Source organism: Tamandua tetradactyla, chromosome 11 (genome assembly GCF_023851605.1).
Source record: "Tamandua tetradactyla isolate mTamTet1 chromosome 11, mTamTet1.pri, whole genome shotgun sequence".
In the NCBI taxonomy this organism is placed as follows: Eukaryota; Metazoa; Chordata; class Mammalia; order Pilosa; family Myrmecophagidae; genus Tamandua; species Tamandua tetradactyla.
The window spans coordinates 74,463,160-74,475,401 of record NC_135337.1 but is presented as its reverse complement, the minus strand read 5'-3'; the positions used below and the strand labels follow the sequence as shown (position 1 = coordinate 74,475,401).

Below are 12,242 nucleotides of genomic sequence, written 5' to 3'. Positions count from 1 at the left end.
CATTGCAGCAGGCACTCTCCTAGCCTATCGCGGATGTAATCAGCAACTGATGGGCTTCACATGCCATTGGCTCACGTCCACAGCAATAGAACTAGGCACCTTCACCTGGCCAATCTGACACCTGAATCTAACTATCACAGTTGACCACATGTTTTTTCTGTTTCACATGGTGTCAGCTAGGGCTCTGGGACCGCTGGTAGGTCCAAAGTGGTCCTGTTTGCATGGCCGGCAGTTGGTGGTCGTTTCTGGTTGAGAGTTCGGCTTTGAGAGAAACCCTCAGCTTTTCTCATTAGGCTTTCCAGATGGCTGCTTGGGCTTCCTCATAGGATGGCCCCTAATTTCCTAGAAGGAATGTTCCATGTGGAAGAAGGCAGAAACTGACAGTTCTCCTAAGGCCTGGGCTTGGCAGTCACAGAATGTTACTTTTAGCTACTCAGACTCTTGGTAGGGGTGTAATGTATGCAAATAATTAGTGGAAGAATTGATGGAGGACATCTAGGTAGACTGTCTACCATAATGGAGAAATATTTTAAATTTTATAACCTTCCAGAGAATATACATGCTTGCTTTCATTAAAATGTTTTTCCATGCCACTAGGTGTTCATATTGCTAAAAGCAGAACAACAGAGGGGTCAAGCTGAGAGGGACCTTAGTGATAGACTAATACAGTTCTAAGGGCCTCTATGAATCCATCAGGATCCCCAATATATAAGAAATAGGTCAAGTGGAAAAGAACAGGTACTCTCCTCTCCCTTTCTATGAAATTATGGCCTATCTTATTTTTTCCCCTAAACTCAGTACTTCTCAAATTTATGTATTTCTTCAAGGTGTAGTAATCGTAGCTTTTTAAGAAATAAAAATGTATATTCAAAGCAAAGTAAGAAGAAATGCAATAATTTCCAAAGCAAACTTCAAAAAGTAGTTACAGAAGTGTTCCAGGAGTTTGTCATTAGCCACCACTGAACCATCTCAGATTTTTCTTTCTAGCTGCTTGCAAAACACTGGAAGGTAGAAGGAATATCAGTATAGTAATTCAGGATTCATACTCATTTGTTACACCCTATTTTCTCTGTTATACCTCCTCTGCTTCTTTGATCTTTCCCCAATCTAGGAGGGTCTTTGGGCAATGCTCATTTTGACTTTTTCATGTTGAAGAAGAATGTCGACACTAAAAGAGAGGGGGATGTGATTAATTGATCTCTTTGGGGAGGCTGGACCCTCTAGGTTTCAGGATTTATCTGACCTAAGAACACTTTGGGATTTATAGGTCCTTAGAAAGCAAACTTAGTGCAGGAGACCTTTATCAAGTCTCAGTTCAAGCCCTAGGTGATCTTAAGAGTTAACAGGAGGGTTGTTTGTTGGGGTTTTCCCAACAATGGCAATCAGCACTATCTAGCTGAAGCTTGCCTAAATGTAATCCCCAGAATAGCCTCCTGGCTCCATTTGATCTCTCTTGGCTTCCGATGCCTTATTTTATTACAATTCCTTCCCTCTTTTAGTCAAGAAGGCATTGTCAATCCCAGGGCACCAGGGTCAGATTCATTGCCAAGTGTCACAGCCTGTGACCCCAGGGAGACTTTTACCCCTGATGTCATGTTCTGCATAGAGGAGTGGGCCATAGTGTTCCTTGTCATGTTGGGCATAGAAAGGAGAGTGGCCGTTTCTGAGCAATCAAGAAGTTTCCTGGCTGCAACTCCTGTGCCTCCTTGTGGGTGATCTTAGCTACTTCACTACAGAAATAAGTTTCATAAGGGCAACCCTCAAAATCAAGGGTTTAACTTATGTCTTGGTTGAGAGGGTACCTGAGGTTTCCCAGATTGGAAAGTTCAATATCAATATATATATATATATATATATATATATATATATATACATATATATATATTCCTCTTTGAACCTTCAAGGGCCTCTATCAATGCTTTTCAGTTATCAGCCCACTGTAGTCTGAGCTATACAGGATTACAAGTCCTCATTACTCTTCTGGACTCCAGGAGTTTGGGGTGTCCAAATGAGCTGTCAAGACAGGTTGATTTAGCTTATGTGTTACAGAAAATTTAGGTTCTAGACATAACATCCCTCTCTGTCTTTGGTCTAATATAGTAGGTGAAGGTCTAGAGTACATACATGATTGTCTTTTACCCTGTGTTCTGATTTATCTTAGGCCCAGCCAGATTGGATTTGTTTTAACTCTAATTGAGACCTGATCTCTTTTTTTCAGTTAATTTAACTGTAATTCTACATGGCTAGGTTAACTTTCAGGGTTGTGGCACTCCATTTCCTAGTCTAAGGTGTCAGAGAATTATACAATGTCCCAGGGAAATGCCAGCTGATTCACACACAGCTCAGTGTCTCAGAATGGAGAAATGCATTTACACTTCAAAGTGTGGATGCTCTAAGCTTATAGTCTAGGCTCCAACATTCTTTAAGTATTTTCTGAAAGAAATCTTAGCATAGTTGTTCTTTTGTTCTGGCTTATTTTGCATAACATGTTGTCTCCACTGTTTATTCTTGTAGCCGTACCACATTTCATCATATAAATGTATCACAGTTCACCATTCTCCTTCTCAGTCATTATGCCTTTCGGCTCCTTCCATCTATTGGGTGTTATGGATAATCTCCAAAATAAACAAAGCATATCTTACAGTATCTTTGCTGGGTTGTACAATCAGCAGCACTCTCAATTTTGAGCAATTTTCACGGTCCATAGTTGCAAAGAACTGACAAGCACACTGTCAACAACTGTCAAAACAGAACTGCAACTTATCACTTGTCCCTCCCCCTAATTAGTTGCTCCATGGTATTGTGGGGACTGTGGATATCTCTGTGTTATCTATTTACCACACCGGGCATTTTCAGTTGTCCCCCACACCCTCTACTGTTGACCCTTTGTCCACTATGCCTTTTGAAATATTCATTCGAAAACTATATAATTGTAGATCTATTCAAGAGGATACATGGCACAATACATCTTCTTTCAATCATAGCCCCCTTCTATATGGTAATGTTACCTGTAACACCGCTAAATAGTTATCATCAATTCTATCCATTCCCTTACCTTTAGGTTGAACTTCTTTGGGTAAATTTAGGTCTGCTGTATTCTACTGTGTGACATCTGAGATTACCTTTATCGTCAAACCAGTGAAATCATAGAGTATCTGCCCTTTTGTGTCTGACTTATTTCTCTCAGCATATGTTCTCTAGTTTCATCCACGTTGTCTTAGGTTTCGGGAGCATGAGGCAAATTTGTAATCCTAACTCTTTCTCTGTCTAGATGTAGACAAATGTTCTCAGAGTCCCCCGCCCTGTGGACTGAACTCTGAGTGCACCAACCTACCGGGGAGATACAAGTGCAGCTGTTTGCCTGGTTTCTCTTCTCCCACTGGAAATGGCTGGATTGCAGGAAATTCAGGCAGTTTTGCTTGTTCAGGTAATGCTCTTAGACATGGGGACTTTGGTGAACCCCTGACAGTGGGTTGTCTTTTCACTCTCCTCCTCTTCTCAGATATCAACGAGTGTCTCAATGGTGGCACCTGCCCTGAGCATTCTGACTGTGCTAACTCCTTGGGAAGCTACAACTGTGTTTGCCTAGCTGGATTCGTCTCTAGGAACTCCACCTGTGAAAGTATAGGGAAACTTTTCTTCATTATTGACTGTTCTAGTTTGCTAACTACCGAAATGCAACACACTGGAGATTGATTGGCTTTTAATAAAAGGGGATTTATTTCGTTAGTTCTTCAGAGGAAATGTAGCTAAATTTCATCTGAGGTTCTTTCTTACATAGGAAGGCTCAGGGTAATCTCTGCTGGCCTTCTCTCCAGACCTCTGGGTTCTGACAACTTTCCCCAGGGTGATTTCTTTCTGCATCTCCAAAGGCCTGGGCTGAGCTGCGAGGGCTGAGATGAGGTATGCTGAGCTACTTGGGCTGTGCTACGTTGAGTTCTCTCATTTAAGTACCAGCCAATTAAATCAAATGTCATTCATTGCAGCAGGCACGCCTCCTAGCTGACTGCAGATGTAATCAGCAACAGATGAGGTCCACGTGCCATTGGCTCATGGGCACAGCAACAGAACTAGGTGCCTTCACCTGACCAAGTTTACACCTGAATCTAACTACCACATTGACCTAAATAAGTAATTAAGGAACACTTCATTTGAGTGTAATATGAGGTAGAAGTGTCTTGTTCAAGGATTTATTGCTGATTAGTGAAGAGCCAGGACTTGAACTCTTATTAAGGAACCAGTATGAGCCCTGTAGTGAACCAAACTGTCCTTGAGAATAATTGGGGAGTTCTTGTCCACAGAGTGATTGTTTCCCCATGAGACATTCACAATATCTGCAGAGATTTTTGATTGTCGACAGCAGGGGGAGGAGGGGATGGCTGATGCCATCTAGTGAGTAGAGGGCAGGGAAGCTGCCAAACATCTTATAATTCTAAGAATTATTGGCCCCCAACTTTTCAGTAGTGCTGAGGGTGAGAAACCCAGTTGTAGAAAAAGCTCAGACCTAAACTCCAGATATTTTTCTTGAAAGTAGCTGAAATAAAACTTGGAAGTTAGTCTTTTGCCCCTTCTCCTTTCACATCAGATTTGTTCCTTGTGTGCCCATTGTGGAAATTAGGTAACCATCTGCCGCAATTTAGGGACACGTGCAGAAGGAACCTCCTGTCCATGGTCTCCTGTGTTGTTTGCCTCACTCACCTTGACTCCAGGTTTTCTTTTCCTCTCTCCAGATGTGGACGAATGCGTGGATCCAAGAGCTTGCCCAGAACACGCGAGTTGCCATAACACTCTTGGAAACTTCTCTTGTTCCTGCAACCCAGGATTTGCATCCAGCAGTGGAAACTTGAGTTTCCAGGGCCCAGGTGGAAGGTGTGAAGGTAGGCATTTGTGCCTCTTGGCAACTCAGGTCCAAGGCTGTTTGCAGAGTCAGCTGTAGGAGGTGAGGATACAACCCGACTGAGTTCAGGGCCCTCACCTACAAAGCTGACATGAGAAACATTCATTCACTCATTCATTTATTCATTAAACAGATACCTCTTGAGAGCCTACCATGTACCAAGTAATATTTTGGGTCCTGGCGATACTGGCAAAAATATTTGTTTTTCTCAAAGTTATCATCCAGCAGAGGGTGATAGATAACAAAAAAATATATGAATATAATTGTGTCAGGTCTAGTTAAATGAGATGAAGAAAAATAAGTCTAGAAAAACCAACTCCTCTGAGGTAGAAATAGACTACAAGATAGAAGGGCACAAGGGAAAGAGGAGTATATGTTTGGTAGATTCGGAGTGTTTGTAATTAAAAAGAGGGAAAAGATAAATTCAGCGAAGATGGCTAGGGAGTGCCAATTGTGATAGAGTGGTAAGGAGAGTGCACACTGAAAAGTTGACATGAGAAAAAATCTGAAGGAAATGAAGGAGAGAGCTACTATGATGTTTGGGGAAGGGCATTTCAGGAAGAGGGAACAGCAGGCATGAAGGCCTGGAGGCACAATCCCAGTCAAGGGGCTAAACTCTCATTCAGTCCCCCTAACAACCTAATGATACTGGTAGCATTTTATAGATCAGGAACCCAAGTCTCCAGGGTGATGGAATCACTTCCTCAAGTTCAAACAGCTAGAAAGGATGAGAATCTGAAGGTGGATCTCTGGGACTCCACACTCCATGCTCCTAGCCCCCATGCTTTTCTGTCTTTGATTGAAGTTTAAATAAAGCTGAAACCTCTGGCAGCTCAGGGAGGGCCTGCATAGGGCTGACGTTGATACAAATCTCAATCCCCCAGAGAAGTTGTGTAGTTAAGCAACAGTCATGTGTAAAACTGTGGATTCCCATATACCACCCTCTTATTAATACTTTACATTAGTCTGGTACATTTGTAACAATTGATGAAAGCACATTTTTATTATTGTGCTATTAACTATAATCAATGATTTCACGTAGTGTTCATTGTTTGTGTAGATTCACAGTTCTTGATCTTGAAACCTTTAAAAAGCCACAGTAATCAAAACAGCATGGAACTGGCACAAAGACAGACATAGACCAAGGGGACAAAAACCACTCAATCAGGAAAGAACAATCTCTTCCACAAATGGCGCTGGGAAAACTGGATCTCCATTTGAAAAAAAGAAAGACCCCCTCCCTCATACCATATACAAAATCAGCTCAAAATGGATTAAATACCTAAATGTAAAAGCCAGAACAATCAAACTCAGAAGTTAACGTAGGGAAGCATCTTCAGGGCCTTGTTGTTAGGCAATGATTTCTTAGACCTTGAGCATTTTTAAAGCCTTAGTTTTCTCCTCTGAAAAGCAGAGATAATGTGATTATTTACCTTATTGGGTTGCCCTGAGGGTTTAGTGAGCTGATGCATGTAAAGGATTTAGGTCAATACTTGCCACAAAGAAAGCTCAATGTGTCAGGAATTAACTTTTATTTTCGTTAACTTTCACAGCACTTGGCTTTTCCTAGGTTCTTTTTTAAGTGCTTTGTGGCTATCAGCTCCTTTATTCTTCTGACAATCCTTTGAAGTAGACACTGTTATAATCCCTGTTTGACACATAAGGACACCGAGGCACAGAGATTAATTTTTTTCTCAGTGACACACAGTCCAAAAATGACAAGGCCAAGCTTTAAACTCAGGCAGTCAGTTCCCTGGGATCGTCGACTCTGCTGCTTCTTTGTCATTATTACCATCATCCTTAAAAATATTCATTGTGGTAATGTGTGTATAGTGCAGTAAATTACATTTTTCCTATTTTAAGTGTGAAATTCGGCAGTATTAATTTCATTTACAGTGTTGTGCTACCATTCCCACATCCATTACCAATACTTCTTGATCACCTTAAACAGATGAAGCAATATCTCCTCATTTCCCCTCCTCTAACCCCTGGTAACCTCTTATCAACTTCTTATCTTCATAAATTTCCTTATTCTAGATATTTCATATGAGTGGAGTCCTATAGTGGTTTTTCTTTTGTGTCTGGCTTATTTCAACCAGCATAATGTTTTCAAGGTTCTTCCAAGTTGGAGCATGTGTCAGAACTTTATTATTTTCTGTGCTTCTAAATGTTTGCTCTCTGGCAATGGAAATGTGTTGAAGAAGGCAAGACCGTAGCCAGGGAAACCAATTGGTTTTAGTCATTGTTGAAGCTTCACCTTTAGCATCCTTCTTTTTTTGGCTTAGACCAGTTTCCTGCTAAGGTATGTGTGAATGTTCTTGGAACTTGACCCTTTGTGGCCTGCATCAGCATTTCAGGGAAATACAATTACTCTTGTCTGCTGGATTCTTTTCACCCTATCTTTGGATCCTTGTGAAACCAGAGGCTTTATAATAGAAAGGTAATTCTTCCAGCTTTGCTGAGGTCTTCTCAATGGATATCAAACTACCCCCAAAATCTCATTGGCTAATAACCATGACAGTGTATCTTGCTCATAAGATTACATTGATTGACCACATGGTTTTTCTGTTTCACACGGTGTCAGCTGGGTCTCTGGGATGGCTGGTAGGTCCAAAGTGGCCCTGTTTGCATGGCTGGCAGTTGGTGGTGGTCTCTGGCTGGGAGCTCTTCTGAGCCTTTCCACATGGCTGCTTGAGCTTCCTCATAGTATGGCCTTTAAGTTCCAGAAGGAATGTTACAAGAGGAAGAAAGCAGAAACGGACAGTTCTCTTAAATCCTGGGCTTAAACGTCACAGAATGTTACATTTAGCATGGTCAGCCTCTTGATGGAACAATGTGTGCAAATAAGAAGTGGAAGAATTGATGGAAGACATTTTTGAGACTGTCTACCAGAATGCAGAACATGTTCTGAATTCTTCAACCTCCCAGAAAAAAATGCTTGCTTTCTTTAAAAATGCTTATGGAGTACCACTAGCTGCTTATATTGCTAAAATTAGAACAATAAAGGGGTCAAGTTGAAAGGGACCTTAGAGATAGACTAATACAGCTTTAAGGGCTCCTAGGAACCCCTCAGGATCCCAAACAAAGACAATATGTAGGCCAAGCAGGCAATATTTCGGACTTCCCTCTCCCTTTCTGTTAAATTATGATTATTTCATTTTCAATGTCTGTCTGAGCCAAAACATTTTAAAAACCATGCATCCAACCCAACTCTAGTGGCAGGGCATCAATTCCATCTGTGCCATCTCTGACAATATATCATGTAGTTTATACTTGAATATTCCTGGAAGTGGGAAGCTCACTACTCACGCCATTAAAAGAAGCCCATTCCTTGGTTAGACTTCTCTCCAATGGTACTAAGTGCAAAATGACTTCCCCATAGCTTCCAACCATGGGTAATTCCTGTGTACACTAGAAACTTCAAATTATCCTACATTCCTATTGCGAGGGCTTTTCAGTCCAATGCTCCAGTAAAATATACCATATACCCATTTGAGTACCTGGTGGGCTTTGCCTGTGTACTCTTCATGTTATTGAGTCAGTATGAGACATAGAAAGTTTTGTCCTTACCTCTTTTATGATTATTTTTCCTAGAACATTCCATTCCATAACCTGCATAATCCAAGTTTCAGAAACCCTCAGAGTGGAAGGTATTCAGCCTTGGCATAGGGTCCCATACTGGTTAAGTCAGACTTTTTAGGCCGGATAATTTCTTATCATGGGGGGCCTTCCTGTGCATTGTAGACAGTACGTTGTAGACTGTTAAGCAATATCTATGGCCTCTACCCACTCACTGTCAGAAACGATGAAGAATGTCTCCAGGCATTGGCAAATTTCCACTGGGGGACAAAATCACCCCATTTGGGCACTGTTAGTGTAACACAGTAGAAATTTCTCACTCTCTCAACAGTTGAATATGAGAGCTCTTGGGCAGTGGGCAGCTTTCTTCCGCATGGTGTCTTAGGAATCTAGTATCCTTCCATCTCTTGGCTTCTGTGTCCCTTAGGGCTTTGGAATCCCTGACTTTGGCCAGTGGAGGGGAAAGGAAGGAAAGAAAGCATACCCACTTCTTAACCACTTCAGCTTATATGTGACATATATATACCTTCTCATATTCCATGAGTGAAAACTGGTCATATGTCCCACCTAAAGGGAGGGTGGCTGAGAAACATAGTATGTGGTTGGGCATCTATCTTTCTTCCAATAACAGCTCTATACTTTGGAAGGAAAAGCATGACTTTTGTTGGAGTGTTCGCCAACTTTGCCTCACGCTCATTGTCTGTACCACAGATATTGATTGAGTGTATTGAAATGTGCCCCTTCAATTTAAATAAATCAGCACTCCTGGAAGCTACTTTTGTACTTGCCACCATGATTTTGTACCAAGCAATGGACAACTGAACTTCAGAGACAGAAGGGTGGAATATTAACGTGAGCAGATAGCTTGCTGGCCAGCCCTGGAAAGAAATATAGCCCCTGGAAAGAATAAAAAAAGGGCAGTTTTTTCATTGTGGGTTTATAGGTTTTTCGTCATGCTTGGGTTCTTTGCAGACGTTGTAAGTACTCACAAAATCCATCACCGTGTCACCCAAACTCTATCTGTAACAATGCCCTGGAATCCTACAGCTGTAATTGCACTGCGGGCTTCCATCCTAATCCCGAAGGCTCCTGGAAAGATAGTAACTTCAGCTTTTGGTGTGACTTTGCAATGGAATCTATGTCTTGCTTTGGTAAAAATCCTCACTCTTCCCAAATCTCTCAGTCCTCCTCATACATTCACTTCATCCAGATGTTCTCCTTCAGTTTGTGCACTCATTAACTCATTCAGTAATTCACTCATTCAATAGATTATTTTTGGAGCACGTATTATTTTATTTTATTTTTTTATTGGAGAAGTTGTGGGCTTACAAAACAATCATGCATATAACACAGGATTCCCGTATACCACCTTATTATTAACAACACGTCCCAATGTGACACACTTGTCACAATTGCCGAAAGCACATTTTTATAACTGTTCTATCAACTACAGCCTAAAGTTTAACTTAGGGTTCACTGTGTGGTGCAGTTCCATGGTTTGTTTGTTTTTTTAAATTATTCTGTTACCATATAGACAACCTAAAATTTCCCTCTCTGGGAGTCAGTTTGGTGGCTCCTCAGGAAACTAAGTGTAGAACTGCCAAATGATCTAGCAATCCCACTACTTGGTATGTCTCTCAGAAGAACTGAAAGGGATGTACAACGCCCTGCAAATCTTATCCCAGCTAGACTTGTCTCTCTCATCTTTTATTTCTAATCCATTGCTACTTGATGATTCTACTGCATTAATAAACTGAAGTTTATTAATGCACTGTACACTGGAAGTCTCAGCCTTATGTTCCTTATGCCCAGCCTGTCCTGTAATACATATTCTAGATTCTGACTCTGTGAGTTTGCTTATTCTAAACTGAAGGTCCATGAAGGTTCATTCTCACTTCTTCTGTTCCCGCAGAAGTAAGAACTTGTTTAATTCTCTCTTTCCCTGATAAATCTCAATTCATCCCCAATTTTCCCTACATTATTAAAAAGAATAACAATATATATCCAAAATACCTGAAAACAAGGACAAGAACAGATAGTTGTACATTATTATTCATAACAGCATTATTTACAATAATCAAAAAAGTGGGAAAAAACCATGTCCATCAAAGAATGAATGAATAAACAATGTGGTATATACATATGATGGAATGTTATTCAGCCATAGCAAAGAACGAAGTTCTGACACATGCTACAACTTGGAAGAACTTTGAAAACATTATGCTGGTTGAAATAAACCAGACACAAAAGGAAAAAACCCTACAGGACTCCATTCATATGAAATATGTAGAATAAGCAGATTTATAAAGATAAGAAGTTGGTTAAAGGTTATCAGGGGTTAGGGAGGGGAAATGGGGAGTTCCTGCTTAATCTGTTTGAGGTGACAAAAATGTATTGGTAATGGATAAGGGGATGTAGCACAACATTGTAAATGTAATTAATAACACTGAATTGCACACTTTATATATATTTTTGTTTGCTGTTAATTATGTTCACAATGTTGCATGATCATCACCACTATCCTCAGCAAAATAGTTCCATCATTCCAAATGGGAGCACTGTACACTGGAAGTCTCAGCCTTATGTTCCTTATGCCCAGCCTGTCCTGTAATACATATTCTAGATTCTGACTCTGTGAGTTTGCTTATTCTAATCACTTCATATCAGTGAGATCATACAATATCTGTCCCTCTATGTCTGGGCTACTTCATTCAACATGATGTCCTCAAGGAAACCTGGTGCCTTATAAATGTTTGCTATCTAGAATATTTATTTTTGCCAGTCCCTGCTCTAGGCACTTCAGTTGCAGTCCTAGATATGATAGACTCTTACTCATCTTCATGTAGCTATGGTCCTGGGAAGGAGATGGGCAGCACACATGCTTATTTAATAACAACTGTGATAGGTGCCACAACTGAACAATCACAGGGCACTTTAGAGTGACTAATGGGATATTGAATAAGATCAAAGCAAATAACATGTAAGCTGAAACTTAAAGGAGGGTAAGAATTTTCCAGATAAAGAATGGAGAGCAGTGTTCCAAGAGGTGAGGAGGTACAAAGATTAGGATGGGTGAGGAACTAAAGAAATTCCTGAAATTAAAACAGAGTGAGGGCATGAGGGAGTTGTCAGGTACATCTGAGAAGGTGGGAAGGAATCAGATTTCAGATTCTTCAAGGACTTGGGTGCTGTGCAAAGAATTTTGGAGTTATTTTCCCCCAACAACAATGGGGAACACAAAAGATTTAAAATGTTTAAATTATGGATTATTTCATGCATTATAAAAAGGTATGATTTTTTACAGAGGCAATGAAGTATAACAATAAAATGAATATACTCGAAGACCTCCCCAACAAAAGGACTAGAAAACCACCAGTATTATTGGAGTCTCCTGTATTTTCCTTTCCCATTTTACCTCTCTGTCTTCTCCAGAGGAATCACTTCACATTGTGCATTTATTGTTACCTAAATTTTTGTGTGTGGGGCGGGTACATGGTCCAGGAATCGAACTCAGGTTTCCAGCTTGGAAGGCAAGCATTCTACCACTGAACCACCTGTGCACCCTTATTATTACCTTAATTTTAAATGTATTTTCCTCCTATGAATATATCCCTAAGCAATATCTTGCTTAGTTTTGCTTCCTTTGGAGCTTTCTAAAAATGGCTTCACACTATGTATAATGTGTTATCTTAAGTTTCTCAGAATCCCTCATGTATTGTGTAGCTGTAGCTTGTTTAGTTTTACCATTGTGTGTTATAGCCATGGA

The 12,242-nt window shown here is 40.6% G+C and overlaps 1 protein-coding gene across 1 annotated transcript in view; it reads left to right on the top strand.

The window, feature by feature from the left end:
• The window catches only part of ADGRE1 (adhesion G protein-coupled receptor E1), a 117,920-nt gene that overhangs the window by 48,134 nt on the left and 57,544 nt on the right, over positions 1-12,242 (top strand). The window contains exons 6-7 of the mRNA XM_077120913.1: positions 3,272-3,427; positions 4,731-4,877. Coding sequence (XP_076977028.1) covers positions 3,272-3,427; positions 4,731-4,877 — 303 coding nt within the window. The remainder of the gene's footprint in view (positions 1-3,271; positions 3,428-4,730; positions 4,878-12,242) is intronic.